Genomic DNA, 19,475 nt, shown 5'->3' on the forward strand with positions numbered 1-19,475 from the left:
CCTCTAACCAAGGACTGTCTCCTCTAACCAAGGACTGTCTGGATGCTGCTTCTGCATCCTCTACAAGGAAGCAACGCCCCGTCGGAGACGCTGCTCCTCCTCTCTCACTGCAGCCAGGCGAGCTGAAGACTCCTGAAGAAAGAGTCGACTAAGCTGAGCAAGTCCTGAGGCCACTCTGTCAGCAAGAGAATCTGCATGTCTAAGCTCTCTGTCCAAAGAGCCTCCACTCGCTCTCGAAGCGCTGAGTCCAGCAAGACCCTCTCTGGGATGTGAAGCATCGTGCTCACCCTCCTCTGCCTATCAGTCACTGTAAGGATCACTGGAGCATGGTCCGAAAAGGAAGTCCCGCCAGAATGCCGACTGTCCCACCCAAGTCACAGAAGTGGTCACTAGTGTAGAAGCGATCTATCCGAGATAGACTCACGCCTTCCACTCTACGGTCCGAACGAGAGAAGGCCAAGCCGTCTGGGGGCCTCACAAAGCTGGAATGCTGCCACACATCTGAAACCTGCACAGTCATGTATAACCTCTCCCAAGCTGCCAGCTCAACTCCATGCACAGTAGTATAGTTACCACCAATCCTACCAGAGGGTTGTTGGGTTAAAGACCTAAATAACCCCTTTTTGTACATTTTTATACAATATGAACCTGGACACATTTTTTAAAGGTCACTTATGATAAAAGTGGGAAAACCCAAAACTCACTTATTGAGTTCTCCCCAAAAACGTGAGCCCTCTCTCTTCTGCTAGCGCTTCCTCTCCTGTTGGCCTTCGCCTCCCCTCTCTGCACACACACTGCACTTCCTCGAGTGCTCTTTCACTTACACATACCGCCGCGCGCTCATCAACTCGTATCAGAGCCCGATTAGGGTTTGCCCACAAACCTGCAAACGCTGAATTTCAGCCAAGAAGGTCAACTTTCTCGCGAGATTTTGCAATTTCGTCGCCAAAGGACTCGTCCCCGGACATTATAGAGCTCCCGGCAACCCAAATTGACCTAAAACAGGCTGAAATTAGGTCAAAAACAGGAAATTACAGGTTATGACAGCGAAAATACAAGTTTTGCAAATGATGTATTAAGGTATGGGAATACTTTTGCTAAGTCCCCGCTACCCGAAAACCCTGAAATTGCCGAAAAACAAGCCCTAAAACAGGTGTTTTAAGCAAATTTCAGATTTACGCAGGTTTTTGCAAGTGTTTTTATGGTGCGATTACATTGGAGAAAGTGCAAATTGATGCAATCTACGCACGTTTGACAAATTTTGTCTATGTATGACCATTTGTGGCTCAATTTCATGCAATTTTGATGCTACAAATTGGGGCTTCTGCGCTTACATGCTTCTAAAGGCTGTGTATTAGCCTAAGTATGTCTTCTGAGGCTAAAAACAACTAAATTTGTTGTTTTCGAGCACAAATTTGCTCGCTGAAATTTCCTGCGCATAAATTTCGGAAATTGAATTTTGTGCCCAAATCGACCTATTTTACCCCAAATTGCTCTTGTGACCATTTGGAGTTGTAGTGCACATCTCTGTGAGGCTATACTCTGATTTTGCGCATTTTGCCCAAAAATTCAGCGTATTATCCCTCTTATTTCGTGCAACTATGGCCTCATCTTCTTCGGATGTGAAGAACCTCTTCGAGATAGGAGGTTCGATGGTACAGGTTTTGATCTTTGAAAAGACAGGATTCAAGGAATCCTATTTCTTAAGGATTGCGAAGGGGCACTTGAACAGGTGAAGCCACAGAATATGACGGATGAAGCATGGGTTAGCATGAACAGGAAGGCCGTTACATACATTAAAATGGCCATGACCGATGAGACCGTCATTGATGTGAAAGGTCTCACGACTGCTTTTGATGTGTGGGAGAAGTTGAAGGGAATGTATGAAAATACAACGCCTGTCAACCAGGTGCACTTGATGCGAAAACTTGTTGGCATGCAACTAGATGGGTCCAAGAGCGCGGCAGAGCACTTGTCATTATTCGCAGTTACACGATTCTGGCTTGCCCCCTTTTGATGATAAGCTGAAAGCTATCTTCTTGCTTATGACCTTACTTGAGTCATGGGAAACTTTGGTGGTTTCGTTGTCCAATAACCCCAATTTGACCTTTGATGGTGTCAGGGGTTCTATCTTGAATGAAGAAATCAGGAGGAAAGCAAGTCGAGAGGGAGGAAGCTCTGCCAACATGGTTAGAGGCAGGACAGAAAAGAAGAATGCTTATGCACAAAGGAGTAAGAGTAAGAGTAAAGAAAGAAGAAATGCAAGCAAAGGCAAGGGTGATGTAACTTGCTATCAATGTGGCAGGAAAGGTCACAAGAAACCCAATTGCAGGTACAATAAAGCTGAGTTAGAAAGGAAAAAGAATGGTGGAGACAAAAAGAAAGAGAAGAAGGAAGTCAAGGCAGATGCACAGGATAGCTCAAAGGACAAAGAGAAGGCCAATGTGGCCTCTAGTATCGTGATTGAGGAGCTGTCAAATGTAGAGGACATCTTGTGTGCCACTTTGTCAGATGATGATGCTTATGACTTTGATGCCTCTCTAAATGTTCATTCACGGGACATGCAAATCACCAAGAGTGATCTTATTGATGCTTTGTTGACTGTCAATGATGCATTGTCCCAGACTTGGATTGTTGATTCCGGTGCTTCATTTCATGTGACTCCTATCAAGGAGTGTTTCTCTACTTTTGATGCGGGCAAGCGTGGCCATGTATACCTTGGAAACAATCATGCATGTTCCATTGAGGGTATTGGCACTGTGCATCTCTCCATAGATGGCACAAATGAGCTTGTCTTGCATGATGTTCGATATGTGCCGGGAATCAAGAAGAGTCTGCTTTCTGTTGGTCAGATGGATATGCATGGTTGCAGCATCTTGTTTGAGAGAGGGTCATGGAAAATGACTAAAGGCTCAAGGCTGATTGTAAAGGGCACAAAGAAAGGGACACTTTACTGCATGCATGGAAAGGCCGTGTTGGGCAAGTTTATTGCATTGGCTGAAATTAACTCTCACATGGAGTTGTGGCACAAGAGGCTTGGCCATATGAGCCAAAAGGGCCTTTCTAAGCTTTGTACTTTGAACAAGCTTGATGCTGAAGGCACAAAGCTTGATTTTTGTAATGAATGTCAATATGGCAAGCAAGTAAAGCGTTCTTATTACTCTGGTGTCTCTCGTATATCTTGTGTGCTTGATCTTGTACATTCTGATGTATGTAGCATGCCTACTAAGTCTATGGGTGGTGCATGTTATTTTGTCTCCTTTGTTGATGATCATTCTAGGAAAATTTGGGTTTATTTTCTTAAGTCTAAGGATTCATCCTTTGCTGCGTTTAAGAGATTTCATGCATTTGTGACCACAAAAACAGGTAGAAAGCTAAAATGCTTGCGTACAGACAAATGGGGGGGAGCACACAAGTGCTGAATTTAACAAGTTTTGTGAAAATTTGGGCATTAAGAGGGAGCTTACTGTACCATACAGCCCCTCTTCTAATGGTGTGGCTGAAAGATTCAATAGGACACTTTGTGAGAGGGTGAGATGCATGCTGTCCACAGCTAATCTCTCTCATGGATTTTGGGGAGAAGCTTTGAAAATTGCAGTGCATATATGCAATCGATCCCCTCACATGTCTTTGAAAGGTGACATCCCTGAAGAGGTTTGGTCTGGCAAGCCTGCTTCATATGATCACTTACGCATTTTTGGTTGCGAAGCTTTTGTGCATGTTAGACCTGAGTTGAGGAGTAAATTAGATGCGAAGTCCATTAAAGGCATCTTCATGGGATATGGTGAAGAAGGCGAAATGGGTTACAAGATTTGGTTACCTCAACTCAAAAGGGTTGTACGCAGCTGGGATGTTGTTTTTAATGAGGCAAGGCTGCTTCAAAACAATTGTGCCTCAAAGCATGACCATAAAAGGGTGAAAATTCAGCATGACCAGCCACCTGTTAGGCCTATTTTTGACCCTCACGATGCACCACAAATGGCTGAAAATGTAGATGATCCAGTGGTGTTTGAGCCAGATGATGTTGGACAGCAAATTGAGGCTCCTGAAGGGCATTTGCAGCCAAGAAACAATGCTGAAAATGGTGCTGGAAATGATGTACAACAGCCCATTGTTGATGATTTTGTCGTGCCACCTGATGTCAACCATAGTTACCCGGAACGCGGAACGGGAACGGCAACGGGATCCCCGCGGAACGGGGGAACGGCTAGGGGTCCGGAACGGGAACGTCGCGGAACGGGAGGTATAAAAAACACCCAAATAGTGCAATTTTTAGCTCCTTGTGTTTAAATACAAGGAGTACTAGAGTGCTTTGACTCTAATACTCACAAAAAACTCATTTTGAAGACCATTCAACCTTGCTATGACTAGATGATGTGCGAGAGAGAGAGAGAGAGAGAGAGAGAGTGAGTGAGATGGAGAGGGAGAGATTTGAGAGAGTGGGAGGGAGAGGAAGAGAGCTTGAAGGCTTGAAGCCTTGAGCCTTGAGAGAGTGAGTCTTGAGAGGGAGAGATCTTGAGAGTGAGAGGGAGAGAGCTTGAGCCTTGAGGATTAGCTTGTGAAGAGAAAGGGGGAGGGGGGTGCATTTTATGAGTCCTTGAGGCCTTGCACACTTTCAAAAGAAGCCCAAACATTTACTTCAATTTTTTCAATTTTTGCCAAATTTGTTTGTAGCCGTTGGCCGTTCCAGGGGCATTCCGGAACGGTCCGGGGGCGTTTCGGAACGTTCCGGAACGGTTTGCATTGGCCACCCGGAACGTCAGACATTCCAGGACGTTCCGGAACGTTCGGGAAGGGAACTGCCCGCCGGAACGGGGGCTAGGGGGCGTTCCCCGGTAACTATGATGTCAACCCATTGCCGGATAATGTGGATCATTGGGTGAGGCGGTCTACTCGTCAAAGACGGCCTGTGAGTCGATATGACCCCTCTTTGCATTACATTATGTTGACAGATGAGAGAGAACCTCTTACGTATAAAGAGGCAAAGACATGTGAGCACAGCGACAAGTGGGAGTTTGCTATGCAGGAAGAGATTAAAGCTTTGCATGCTAATCATACTTGGGATTTGGTTGAATTGCCCAAAGGAAGGAAGGCTATTCCTAACAAATGGGCGTATAAAATCAAGACTGTTGATGCAAAACCCAAGTATAAGGCAAGGCTTGTTGCAAAGGGATATGTTCAAACCAAGGGCATAGACTTTCAGGAAGTGTTCTCTTCGGTTGTAAAGATGACCACGTTGCGTGTATTGTTTGCCATAGTGGCTGCTCCTGATTTGGAAATGGACCAAATGGATGTACATACAGCTTTCTTGCATGGTGATGTGGAAGAAGAGCTTTACATGAAGCAACCCGAGGGTTTTGTCATCCCTGGCAAGGAACATTTGGTATGTATGCTCAATAGAAGCTTGTATGGGCTGAAACAATCATGTAGACAATGGTACAAGAAGTTTGATCGCTTCATGCTTAAACATGGTTACAAAAGAAGCCATGCAAACCATTGTTCGTATACCAAACGTGATGATGGCAGCCCTATCATTCTTGTGCTCTATGTCGACGATATGTTAATAGCTGCAAAGAAAAGAAGCACTATTGATGCTCTTAAAGGGCAGCTGAAATCTGCGTTTTCAATGAAAGACCTTGGGGCAGCTAAACATATACTTGGAGTGTGTGTTACACGGCAAAGAGACAAGCGTCTATTGTATTTGTCGCAAGAAAAGTACATTGAAAAGGTGCTGGACAGATTTAACATGGCTGAAGCAAAGCCTCTTGGTGTGCCATTACAGCCATATGTTAAAATCTCCAAGGATGATTGTCCCAAGTCAAAGGAAGAAGCCAATGACATGCAAAGTGTGCCTTATGCTTCAGCTTGCGGTTCACTTATGTATGCTATGGTTGCTACTAGGCCTGACATAGCCCATGCAGTGGGAGTTGTGAGCCAATTTATGGCTAATCCAGGCAGGTTGCATTGGGATGCAGTGAAGTCCATTATGAGGTACTTGAAAGGGACTAAAAACAAATGCCTCTGCTATGGTAAAGGACCAATGGAGTTGAAGGGATTTTGTGACTCTGACATGGCTAGTGATGTGGATACACGGAAATCCACAAGTGGCTATGTATTTACTCTTGCGGGAGGTGTTGTTTCATGGTGTTCTAGATTGCAAAAGATTGTTGCATTGTCTACTACAGAGACTGAATATATTTCAACCACTGAGGCTTCCAAAGAAGCTATTTGGTTAGCACGCCTATGCAGTGAGTTTGGCTTGCCTACCAAGGCACCTATGCTTGGTTGTGATAGCCAGAGTGCTATATGTCTGGCAAAGAACGCCATGTTTCATGCACGCACAAAGCATATTGATGTGCGGTATCACTTCATACAAGAAGTGCTTGAGGATGGCCTTATTACATTGGTTAAGGTCCATACATCACAAAATCCAGCCGATGCTCTCACTAAGTGCTTACCCAAAGCACAACATCATCTATGCATAAAGATGGTGGGAGTCACGTAGCTTAAAGGCGCCATTTATGTCTTTAAGTGGGAGGTTGTTGGGTTAAAGGCCTAAATAACCCCTTTTTGTACATTTTTATACTTTGTCCAGGTTCATATTGAACCTGGACACATTTTTTAAAGGTCACTTATAATAAAAGTGGGAAAACCCAAAACTCACTTATTGAGTTTTCCCCAAAAACGTAAGCCCTCTCTCTTCTGCTAGCCTTCCTCTCCTGCTGGCTTTCGCCTCCCCTCCCTGCACACACACTGCACTTCCTCGCGTGCTCTTTCACTTGCACACACCGCCGCGCGCTCATCAAGGGTTCCTCCAACATGTTGAAGTCACCCCTATGCACCATTGCTCTGCCTACAGCAGAGACTCAACAATCTGAGACCAAAACTCTGCACGTGCACTCGCCACATTGGGCGCATAGATGTTTAGGAAGCCCACGAGACAACCCTGAACTTGCATAGTGATCCACTGAGCTCTGCCTGGCACAATCATCCCTCTGCCCACAATGGCCTGCTGCAAAGAATCCGCAATAGTCATACATACCCCGCCCTGGATGCCTCCAAGTCCAAATGCAGCTGACCAAAAAGTCTCATATCGTCCACGCAAAAGCTGACCACAACGTCTAATGCGGCTCTCACACAGATGATGCTCCTATAGCATAAGAAGGTCAATCTCTCCTCCCACAAGGCATCGCTGAAGCTCCTGACGCAGTCGGCCCCTCTGATGCTGAAACTGGGGTCCACCTAATCCCTGTACGTTCCATGAGACGATCCTTCTGGGGAGCGAGAGAGAACTGATGCTGCCGTAGCAGCTAACCGTGCTATCTTTGAGGTTGGCTTGGATGGGGAGTAATCCACATCCGAGCGTTTTCGACATAGGCGTGACTGCAAAGAGTGTCTAGCCCAAGCCCAAGTAGACCGAGCCGTGCGTAAAGCAACCTCCTCTGTCCAGGAGTCCTCATGTATATGTACATAGCATGGCACGCTCTACGTGTCAGCAAAAAAGTGAACCACAATGTGTCTACATCCTGCTACGTCTGGAGGTGTCACAAAAAACTTGGCCAATGGCCAAAGAGTCTGAAGCAAGTTTGTAACCCCTAGGTCTCCCATGTGATGAGAGAACTCTAGGGCCTGTGTCTGCAACCACTCCAACACTGAGTCTATAGTAGACTCAGCCTGGTCCCTGCCGCATAGGGAAAAAGAGAAGCCAACCGCCGAGTCCAAGGCCTCTATCCCCCTAGCTGCAAGGAACAGTACGTGAACTCTGAAGCAGGCTGCCTCAAGGTCTGGTGAGGGGTCGTCGAGAAACCATGTAAAGTCGTAGGCAAAGAAATCCCAACGGCGACGAATGTTGAAGCTCGTCAGACCACGAGGAACTGTTGCAAAGAGACACGTCTGCACCAAAAGAGAGGGTCACAAGAAAGGCTGTCCCTCTCTCGCTAAGCGACTCATGGGAAAGGTGTTGCCAAGAGATCTCCTAGCAGCCGAGAAAGGCCCTACCCCCTGGGATGGCTGCAAGACTGGAGCGGGAGGGGGTGAGGGAGCACGGGGAGAAGGGGTAGCGGGGAGGCGACGGGGATCGACAAAGGTAGGAGGGCGAGATGGAGAGGCAGAGGGAGACGGAAGGGGGGGGGGGGAAGGGGCTGTCGAGGGTGAGGCTGAGGTGGAGGCTTTAGCAGGGACCTCGTCCTCCTGAAGAGGGTCGAATCGGTTTCCCGTGGGAACCTATTGTTGTTGGGCAGGAGCCTGAGGACCACTCTGAGTGCCAAGCTAGCGTGGTGGTCCCTGCCTACGTTGACCACGAACCTGCTGCCAGCCCTCCTCTGCTTGAGCCCCAGGCTCGGAGGGTGGCTCTACCTGCGTACTCTGTGACTCTGCTTGCTGCTACTGGCCAGCCCTTGAGGACTGGGGCTGGGCCTGTGGTGTGGGTCGGGGTCTCCTCCGTGGACAGGCCTTCGCAAGATGGCCCATCTGCAGACAAGTGAAACACTAATTCGGGAGGCCCGAATACTCCACGCTCTGTCTAAACCAACCCCCACTCACCCAAGGAAGTAGGATGACCTTGGGGAGAGTGCGGGTGTCCCTAACCAAAACACGTACTGAGGGAATGCCGACCGCCTTGGTAGCTATTGAGGCTGTCTTGCAAGGTGTCTCCAGGACAGTCCCAATCTTTGAGCCTATCCTGGACAAAGGTGGTAAGTACTCCCTCCTCAAACCAGGAAAGGAAACGGAGATGGGAAGGTCTGCCTCCTCTACCAGAACATCTGAAGCTGGGTCAAAACCATGTCTCCACTATCGAAAGTGGGCTCGAACTACTCAGATGGTCAAGGGGCTCATTGCGATGACCTTGGACGCCATCTCGGAGGTCTCAAACTCTATCTGATAGTAGTCGCGTCCGAGGAACTGAACGTCCAATATCTTGCCCACCTCTGCGAGAAGGCGGGCTTGGAGAAGATCGCGCAGCTCTCCTCTGCTAGGTCTGGTGCCGAGAATCTTGCAGACGACGGAGGTCACCTGCACGCGTTCCACCTCTGCGGCTAGGCTCGCTTGCTCTGTCGGTGAAAGAGCAAGTCGAATGGTGGGCTCAGCGAGGTCGGGCGAGGGGACTTCATTGGAGTTCCTCTGTGGCGGAGCTTGAGCCTCCATCTGTGTCTGCTGTTGTGGAGAAAAGGCAGAAAAGCATCGACGAGGGGGGAAGCTCCCGCTGGAATGGTAAAGTGCAGGCGAGCGGAGCAGTGGGCTAATGGCAATGTGCAAGCAGGCGGGCAGGGCAACGCCGAGGGATGGGCGAGCAGCGGATAGGGCAACGGGTGGGGCTGGTGACGAGCAACGGGCAGGGCGATGGGCAGCGGGAGGGGCAAGCGACGGGCAGCGGGCAGGCGACGGGCAGGGCAGAGCGTGCAGGGGGGCTACACGCACGAGGAAGAGCGAAGGGGTTACACGAGGGGGGGGGGGAGGGGGGGGGGGGGGGGGGGGGGGGGGCGACGGCGATGGCGGGCAGCAGCAACGAGCATGCTATCCTGTCGAATTGATAGTTGACAAGGTGATTTCTTACTTTCTCCAATTCAATGGTTTTGGATTTGTTGAAGTCTTATATTTCGGATCAGAAGACTCAATGGGAAAAGTATTTGCCCTTGGTGGAGTTTCCCTACAACCCAGTTCATTCTTCAGCGGGAAGGCGACGGGTAGCGGGCAGCGGGCAGGACAGAGCGCGTAGGGGGCAGGCAGGTGGGCTGCGCGTAGGAGGAAGAGCGGAGGGGTTACGTGAGGGCCGGGGGGGAGGGGGGGGCAAAAGCGAGCACGCTATCCGATCGAATTGATAGTTGACAATGTGATTTCTTATTTTCTCCAATTCAATGGTTTTGGATTTGTTGAAGTCTTATATTTCGGATCAGAAGACTCAATGGGAAAAGTATTTGCCCTTGGTGGAGTTTCCCTACCACATAGTTCATTCTTCAACGGGGGAGGCGTCATTTGAGGTAATACCGTAATTGAGAATGACTAAGAAAGATACATTGGATGACTACTACGAGAGGGTTTCGGATACTTATTTGCCAGAGAGACTAGATTGAGCGGTTTTGTTGTGGTTTGCCAAAAGAGAATTGAGACTGTTGTCTAAACCAAAAGTCTAACTCCATTCAAAGACTTGTGGGACATGCTAAGCAACAATTTGAAATACATGCCGGCTCATTGACTTACCCTACGAACAAGATAGTATCCACCTCAACAGGGCAAGAGTCTGCCAGTGAAAAGAATGAATCGGGGGAATCTGATGACAGCTCATCACAAGATTCTGGAGAATCAATTGGTAGCACATCCGAAGGTTCCGACGAACTAAGGGAACCAAATGCAAGTTCATCAAAGGATTCCGGAGAAAGGGGTTCAAATGATAGTGTGCCTCAGGGTTTCGATGATTGAGACTGACATGCCAATGGACAGGGAAAGCCAGCGAAGCTACCCACAAGTCTTAGGGCACAAGGAAAGAAAGGAAAAAGTGAATCATCTGGTAGATCAAAGAATTCTCCAAACCGAGGATAAGATTTTTGAAGCGGATCAGTATGATCTAGATCTCGATACTGCTTTTTCCAAGGTGCACGAGGCTCTTGAGAAGTCTCAAGCACGGCATAAGAAGGCAGTCGACAAGAATCGACACGACTTGCAGCTAAAGGAAGATGATTGGGTGCTCTTACAGTTTGAGAAGGCACGCCTAAGGAAACGTAAGGGAAAGGAGCGGCTTTTTCCGAAGCTAAGAATGCGGTACTATGACCTTTCCACATTCAAGAGAAGATAAATGATGTATCCTTCAGACTGAAGTTGCCAGATACTTAGAAGATTCACAATGCTTTTCATGTGAGTTTATTGAAACCTTTCAAGGTGAGGTGCCAATCGACTGGGAGCCTAAGGAGCAACCTCAAGTGGAAGAGAGCAAGGAGATTCTCGCTCTCGAACAGATACTGGCTCACTAGGAAAGGAAAGAAAAAGTAAAGTGAACGGCACTTCTTAGTCAAGAACTATCCGGCATTGGATGCGAAGTGGATGGAGGAGGACCTAGCGAATATTCCTCATATATTGGAACTTTACCTTGAGGTTTTCGGTCTAGCTTCGACTATTCCGAGATATCCCCGTGGATCAGCACGATTCAATCTGGTGCAGACGGGACTACACAAGAGGGGAGTCACTCCGCTCCTTTGTCACAGGTTGCCCAGATGGAATAAAGTCACTGATTTTTCCTTTGGATTTCAGGGACTAATAGACTGATAGTATTTTGTTGGATGACTTTATGAAAGAAGTATTTCAAATTGGGAATTCCCGACATGAATTTGATTTATGTGTGAGAGATGAAATGGCTGCAATATTTCGGTCTTGAAATTCAAGATGAGATGGACATGATAGCAATAAGAATTAGTCAATCCAGACATCAATGAGATTTGGGATGGATCTAGATGCGATTGCTAAACACGTTGCCGATAGATCATGGTCCAATATCTCGATGGACTTTATGTGAATTGATTTGAATGTGATTTGAATGTTCACAAACTGTCGTCTATGTCCAAGCGCTGGATTTGTGTCGTCTAGTGCGTCAACACTTAAGAGTCAGTGTCTACTGAACTGGTTTCTGGCTTATGTTTGATTTTGCAGGCATAATCAAGGGTGATTACAATTCTTTCAAGAGGGGGGTATCTCAACACTTAAGAGTCAGTGTCTACTGAACTGGTTTCTGGCTTATGTTTGATTTTGCAGGCATAATCAAGGGTGATTACAATTCTTTCAAAAGTGATGATGTGGCATTTCCAGTTGATGGATAAAATGACTTTTTTTTATAAGTTCTCCTAACTTATGGAGGTCCGTCCGATGGGGCCCAGGAGGGACGCAAGGAGTTTAAAAGAAATGGCGTGCAGCTACTGACGTGGCAGGCAGGTCAGATTTCTGCAAATCGTGCTGACGTGGCACGTTGTACGGATGCCCGCAATTTGCGCTGACGTGATGACATGGCACCTGTACGGATTTCTGCAAAACATGCTGGCTGCTTTTGGGCTAGATGCTTTTGGGACTTCAATCTTTTCATGTGATTGCGTTTGGAGCTCTGCTTTGGGCATCCCTTGTACTGTTTATAAGAGCCCTGGGGGCCTCACTCTGTAGAGCATCTGGATGTAGAGTCTGAAAGCAGAGGTCCCTCGGGAGTTGTACTTTGCAATGATTAATGATAAAGAAATACCAAAAGGGCTCCATACTTTGGGGCCAATACCTCTAGGCACGGAACTACGCCACGCTGTGTCGACTCTCTCTCTCTCTCTATTACAGTTCAGTGATTTTGAAATTTCTGTTCGTGTGTTGCTATTGATTTCTCGCTTGGAGTGTCCAAGGCTGTTATTTTGTTACCTAGTTGTTCGGTTCTTGTTGCATTTGGAAAGAGTCCAATGAAGAAGAATGTGAAGTCTCTGCTTGCAGATGCATGTACTTCTCACTCACCTGTGTGCCTCTCATGCTCACCGTACTGCAGCCTCAGCACCTAGTGGGTACCGCTGCTCAGCTATTGCAGCTGCCTGGTCCCTGCTGTGAAGCCAGTCTGATGATTCAAGCACATGGGAAGTAGGCCCCAGGAGATCACGGTATGGTTATCTATACAGCTGCAACCTCCAAAGGTCCCAAAGAAAGCAACATCCTGGAACACCTGATCCCATTCTGACCTAGATATGTGAAAAGCGTTTTCCGCTATATGTACTGAGACAGTTTATTTGAGCTGGCCCCTGGGTAAGGTTTAAGCAGCACTGTTTTATCTATGTCACTTCCTAGTGGCTAGAATAAAACTTCCGGCACCACAGAAGTAACAATCCATGCCAATCACAATGTTTGCCACGATAATTCATAAAACGTGATGGGTGCTGGATATGCTTGCCTAACAATACTCCCTGGACGCAACATTCTGCAGAGTAGCACACAAACTGCTTATGGCCCTTCTATAGAGTTTCAAGTCAGTTTCGTCCTCTCCTTTGAACCTAACTTCATTGAGTTGAATTCATAATGTCGTACTGAGAGGAATATCAGTTATATGTGGTTTAGAGAAGGTTCACACTCTTCCTTACCAAGGCAGAGGTAATATTCATCAAGAGAGACGAAACAAGGGCACCTATTTTCACAAACAAATAGATAATTAGGCAAGAACTTCACCTGCCACAGATGGAGACATGGTAAAGCCAAAGCTTGGAAGAAGCACACCAGCAGCAAGAGGTATAGCAACTGCATTATATGCTAAAGCCCATCCAAGGTTCTGTTTTACCTTTTGAATTGTCGCTCGTGACAAGTCAACAGCTTCTACAACCTACAAGGGCATATGATCAGTTTCATTTTGATTAGCTTTGAAGAAGGTCAATAAAGGCAGTGTTTGCACAAAATATGTAATCCAAGCAAAAGAAAAAAAAAATTGATGAGGTCAATCCATTAAAAGAGCTTCCATCTAACACAGCCGCTGCTAAATTTGACTTACTGTGCACTTTATCTATAATACGTGTCAGAGACACAAAAGGAAATAAAGAGGCAAGAAACTAGAGATTCCTTGATAAAAGAAGGATTTTTCAAGAGACAACTCCATTTCAGCCATGGAGCAACTTATAACAACATAGACATGTCCTTTTATTCAGAAGTAATTTTTATGCATGTGAGCCTATGCAAACAATCACACATTGATAACCAAGATACAGCATGCATATAAGTATGTATACAATTATGTAATGCACACATCTGAGTGAAAATATAGATCATTTATAATTAGACAGTATCATAAAATGTCACACCCAAAAACAGTGTTCCAACCTCAAAGCAATCATCTTTTCATGTTGCCTACATTAGACCAACCTGTGACAAAGAGTTTCCAAGAAGGATTGCAGAAGCAGCATCCGATGCAGCATTCTCACTCTTTTGCATTTTCAGAGCCATACCAACATCAGCAGCAGCAAGAGCAGGGGCATCATTCACGCCATCTCCCACCTTCACACAAGAACACAGGTCCTCTTTGACACCTTTTACAGAAGCATGCTTTGTGCTTTGAGTTAAGAAAAAAGTAAATGAATACTATTGCAATAGAAATGGAAGCACAGGAGTGGAGAACTCTGGGACTGCTTAGCTCACTCAGCATGCAAACAGATTGGTACTTCATAGGCCTTTATGGCACCGAAGGAGATTATAATAAAAAGTCAAATTAACTAAATCCTCTCATTGTGGGAATGTTAATTATCAACCATACAAGTTTAGTGGCATGGTAAGGCTTACTTTCTCTTTCAAGCCAATCGATTCCTTCTATGCCACATAATCAGCAACTTGAAACAAAAGAACCCATATAGAGTACGATGTCTCACAGCATTCAATTAGTAACTTCATTTGTGCAGCTCACAATCTAACTTAACTCAAGTTCTGAACCTTTGCTAGAAGTAACAAACAACTAATGATAGCAACATATAAGCCTCTGAGCCATACACACACATACTCCTAACAGAAACTGCCATGCATACCATTGCAACTGAAAATCCTTGCTTTTGTAAAGACTTTATGAAATCAGCCTTATCCTTGGGCTTTAAACCTGCATGCGAACTTCGTATTCCAACACTCCCAGCGATACTTGCAACTGCCTCTTCCCTGTCACCAGAAAGCACTATAGCCTCTATATTCATTTCCTGTAATCTGAAAAAGAAAACACATAATGTTAAAGATCACCATTTGTGAAAGTTTGAGAGAGCACAGATCATATTTCCTTCCAAGCTTATTCAGGACAGACCTCGAGACAGTTTGCTTCGCGTCCTCTCGAAGAGTGTCTGTCACAGCAATTGCTCCTATGACACCAACACCCTCCATGCCCACAAAAACTATGCTCTTAGACTGCCTAATAGACTCAGGGCCTAGTTTTGCAGCCAAAACTTCATTTAATCGGGCCTCCAAGTCTTTTGAGTCAGCTGGTAATGTTCCCACTGCCATGTCATTAGAGGATTTTCTTTGGCAGCACCCATCCACCCACTGGAGTAGACCAACAGCAACAATTTTTCCATCTACCTCTGCGAGGGCACCATGCCCTGGCTCAGTCAGATGGCCAGTGGTCACGGGGAGCTCAATATTTACTGCCTCTGCTGCTGTTGTTATAGCTGTCGCAATAGGATGACAAGTATGTCGTTCAACTGCAGCAGCCAGCCTCAATATGGCCAGGTCATCGTATAACCCGATAGTAGCCACAGCTGAAACCATTGGTTTACCTACTGTTAAGGTCCCAGTCTGTGAATCAAAACATGGTTAGTCATTGATTGCACCACAAAAAACAAGGTGGATAGCCACAGTGGCCTACATTAGATGAAGGAAGAGCGCCTGTGGCCTCAAGTTAATGGCCCCTCTTGCACACTAATTAAAATGAAGAAAGAGTGTGTGTGGCCCCCTCATCAAACATAAGGGAAAACATTTACTTTGTCATATGAACCTATTCAACAAGCTTAATCCAATGGTAGACAATTGCTTACAACAAGCTTAATCTAATGGTCCACAATTGCTCCTTCCGACCTATTCAAAAAGCTTAATCCAACGGTAGACAATTGCTTACAGCAAGCTTAATCTAACGGTCCACAATTGCTCCCAAGACTTCAAAGACTCACCAGAAAGCAAGTAGATTACACCATAAATCTTGTCACACGGCTCTTAACACTACAGCTGGAAAACTTAGATAAAAGTCATGCCACATGCCTGCATAACATAGCCCTCCCTTCAGCAAGCAAGCGCGCGCACACACACACACACACACAGAGAGAGAGAGAGAGAGAGAGAGAGAGAGAGAGAGAGAGAGAGAGAGAGAGAGAGAGAGAGAGAGGAAACTGAGGACAGAGAGAGGTACGCGGAAAATTACACACCACATATTAGTTCTTTGGATAGGTAACTGATGCCTAAAAGTAGTGCACAAATATATACCTATATGAACACACAAAATCCCTGATTCACCCTGAAGGTAAGCGCAACTCATAACAGTCATCAGCAAGACAATACAACCACCAGGTCGAGTCCATCATGCATAGTATTGTCGAATACTACTACACATGGGTGCAAACATGACCCTCTACTTCACCCGCCCACCCACACACACTATACAGAGCCAAAACTGCTTGTTACCTTATCAAATATTATCTTCTTGATGCCAGCAAGTCGTTCCAAAACATCACCACCCCGTAAGAGTAGCCCCCTCTTTGCACCTGAAATACGAAAAATCCTCATAGAAATTGATTTCCAGGAGAGCTGAATGCAAATGCAACACCACTGGCAATCCCAAGATATAATAATGTCTTTGTAAGTATCCTAGTCTACAGGTTAGTGAGATGCCTCAAGGTAATTCAAACAACCCAAAACATAGATTATGTCTCCACATTCAGCAGAATCTAAAACCATGTCCTTAAAAGCTTGCTTAAATTTTTCCGAAACAAGCCTCTCTCTCTCTCCTCGTAGGATAGATCTTTAACGTCTCTTGGGATAGTTTCCTACAATGTTAAAAATTCTCTTCTTCTCGGGGGGGGGGGGGGGGGGGGGGTACTAAAAAAGAGGAAAATGGTATAACCTTTCTATCACCCAAGTGTGGTAGATTGGTTATGCCATTTCCCTCTTGAATAACAAGTCTTGAGTTCAGCTCTCCTCGTCGGATAGATCTTCAAGGTCTCTAGTTTCCTACGACATTAAAAATTCTCTTCTTCTTCTTCTTCTTCATCTCTCTCTCTCTCTCTCTCTCTCTCTCTCTCTCTCTCTCTCTCTCTCTCTCTCTCTCATAACCTGTGGGCATGGCTTCTTGCTGCTCGTATCACCTGTGAGCCTTCAGCCTGCTGCCCGCATCATTACTGAGCCCTCAGACTGCAGCTTGCGTCACCACCCCTGCTCGCACCATGGCTTTCTACTGCTGCGCGCCAATTGAAGAGTTCTCTCTACACACTGGCGAGCAGGCCTGGTAGGGCGCACTTAGAGCCTGCAAGTGGACTTGTCATGCATAGCTGGATGGGGCAACAAACAGGCAGTTAGTGCAATCAGCAGCACAACAAGTTTCGCATGGACAGCAGGCTTCGCAAAGGTTTCGTGCATTGCCAACAATTCATAAAGGTGGGCGGGTCACCATATACAGCCAAGGTTCGCACTCGAGATTGGGTTCTTGCGTGAAACCAAGGTTTGAGGTTCAGATGATCAATCAAACCAGTCCTTTTCGTTCCTATCAACCAAGGTAGCGCATGTGGGGCAGCGCAAGCAGCATGTGCTGAGCGGAGCAGGCAGCACACGCTGGACAGTGCGAGTGGTGTACGGGGCTTTGCAGCAAACCTGGGACAGTTTGCACAGCAGGTCGCCATCGCGTTTAGCCAATGCGGATTGGAGCAGCAGAACCCCATCAGTACTCAACAGTGTTACTAAACACAAGCAGAACTGAGGGCCTACGCAACAAGGGCCGTTACGATGGAGGTCATGAGTGCTTCACCAGTTTGTAAGTCCCGTACGAAGGCAACCTTCATGCTTACAAACAAGCGGATAACACAAGTGGAAAGGGAGATGAAGGAATGGAAAGCAGAGATGGAAGGATGGTGGAAGGAGAAGACCAACCTTCTTCAAATGTTCTTCAACGAAGGCACACAATGGAAGAAGGAGAAAGAGGAAGAAAGAGGACCTGCACATAGAGATACAAGCACTTAAAACGGATTCACAAGCACTCAAAGAAGAGGTCTCAGCCCTCAAGCGAGAGCTTGCTGATAGAGCAAGCAATGGACCAGGGGAAGGTGAATTCCAGCCCTCGGTGATAAGAGGAAATCAAGGTCATCAAGGAACAAGTACGGATGATCAAAGAGGAAGAGAAACAGAATGGGGCAAAGACGTCTTTGTGGGTGGATGTAATCATGAAGACACAGAAGAAGGCGGATGAGGCCAAGAAATGGATAGAAGTCGCTAAGAAAGGGAAAGGGAAAGAAAACCACATCTATCCCCACGCCTACAATCATCAACATGACATGACTTTAGAAGAAGAGCAACAAAGGAAGACTAGAGCTTTGCACATACGAATAACACGTCTAAAAGACCGAGATGATGTGGAAGGGGAAGTCAAAGAACTTCTCCTCATGATGGGTAGTGAGGCTACTCGTACAAAGGCATGGAGGGTAGGGAAGAAGACACAAGGAAATGGGGAGACTTCAAAAGAAAGAGCTCTAATCATGCGCTTCCCATCCATGGAGGTAAAGAAGGACTTCTTGGAGAAGCGTCCTACACTAAAGAAAACGGGCATATTCCTTGGAGATGACCTCACACTCACACAGCTTGCTCATATAAAAGAAGTTATGCCCGAGATAATACAGCTCGAAAGAAGGGGAAAGTGGCCTTCTACAGGGATGGACAAGTGGTTATTTTGGAGAAGCACCCCGCATGACGGTACGAGAACTGTGGGACCACACTCAGAGTGGATACACGGAATTGTAATGGATCTTTGCGCCTTGATGTAGGGGCCTTTGAGGATAGCTTCACAGGGAGAGACATCATTTTCCACTCTGAGACGCATCAGGCCCCGGGGCAGTCTAGGCCCCATGTGAGCGGATACAGATGGGAGACAACTTGCAGACAAAAGACTCGATCAGAGCGCACAGGACGAGGTTCGGGAGGAGTGGCAATCTTATTCAAGGAGGAGCTACAGTCTCTGATACATATAGCTCGGAGGGATGAGCATGCTAGGTACATGTGGGTGAGACTGAAGGCAGAGACAGGCAGATATCTCTACATCGCTATTTACTATTTCCCTCCTAGTACATAAGTATATGCATCACCTAGAGGACAATCGCCCTTCTCTATTTTAGATGATGATATATGGGAGTTTTCCAAAGATGGCGACATTATTATCTTGGGGGATTTTAATGCTAGGACTGCCCATCACCAGACAGTATTCTATGATACCTCAGAGGAGTTGATGCGGGAGCTTGATACAGAAATGGGCCTGTCTAGATTATCACGGGATGAGGAGCACACTGAGTATGGCAGATACTTGATTGATATGGGGACTGTACATGGATTGGCCATTTTGAATGGCCTACAGAGATTCCCTACAGCTGGTGGTTTTACATGCTTTCCACATCGGCATGGCGCTAGTACAGTGGATTATGTTATGGCTCCGCCAGGACTCATTCCTTCCTTTCAGGATTTCGTGGTGGGAACTAGGCCGGTTGGGGTAGCAGTCGATCATGCTATCTTGTCTCATCGTTCCAGTTCAACACAGCTCCATTGGGAGAGGCTTCCACACATACTCGGTATACCTTCACGAGGGAGACGGATCGCGTCGTGGTACACTGATGAGATATACAGGCAGCTATGCACTCGGGAGCCAGGACGACCACTAGATGAGCTCACCCAGATTCTGACAGAGACGCTACATGATGCAGCATCAGAGGCATATCCCCACAGCCAGCCTACACGCAGACGATCTGGGAGCATGCCTCAAAATAGTTGGT

At 46.6% G+C, this 19,475-nt stretch overlaps 1 protein-coding gene across 2 annotated transcripts in view; it reads right to left on the minus strand.

Annotated features, from left to right (window-relative positions):
- Positions 1-19,475, minus strand: part of LOC147435854 (copper-transporting ATPase PAA2, chloroplastic) — a 91,870-nt gene that overhangs the window by 21,098 nt on the left and 51,297 nt on the right. For both annotated transcript variants that reach the window (XM_086488767.1, XM_086488766.1), the window contains exons 12-16: positions 16,135-16,214; positions 14,768-15,255; positions 14,505-14,673; positions 13,852-13,983; positions 13,168-13,318 (exon numbers count right to left, since the gene is read on the minus strand). In XM_086488767.1, the coding sequence (XP_086344893.1) occupies positions 13,168-13,318; positions 13,852-13,983; positions 14,505-14,673; positions 14,768-15,255; positions 16,135-16,214 (1,020 nt within the window). The remainder of the gene's footprint in view (positions 1-13,167; positions 13,319-13,851; positions 13,984-14,504; positions 14,674-14,767; positions 15,256-16,134; positions 16,215-19,475) is intronic.

The sequence above is a fragment of the Adiantum capillus-veneris genome, chromosome 18 (assembly GCF_014529385.1).
Source record: "Adiantum capillus-veneris isolate H3 chromosome 18, ASM1452938v2, whole genome shotgun sequence".
NCBI classification, from domain to species: domain Eukaryota; kingdom Viridiplantae; phylum Streptophyta; class Polypodiopsida; order Polypodiales; family Pteridaceae; genus Adiantum; species Adiantum capillus-veneris.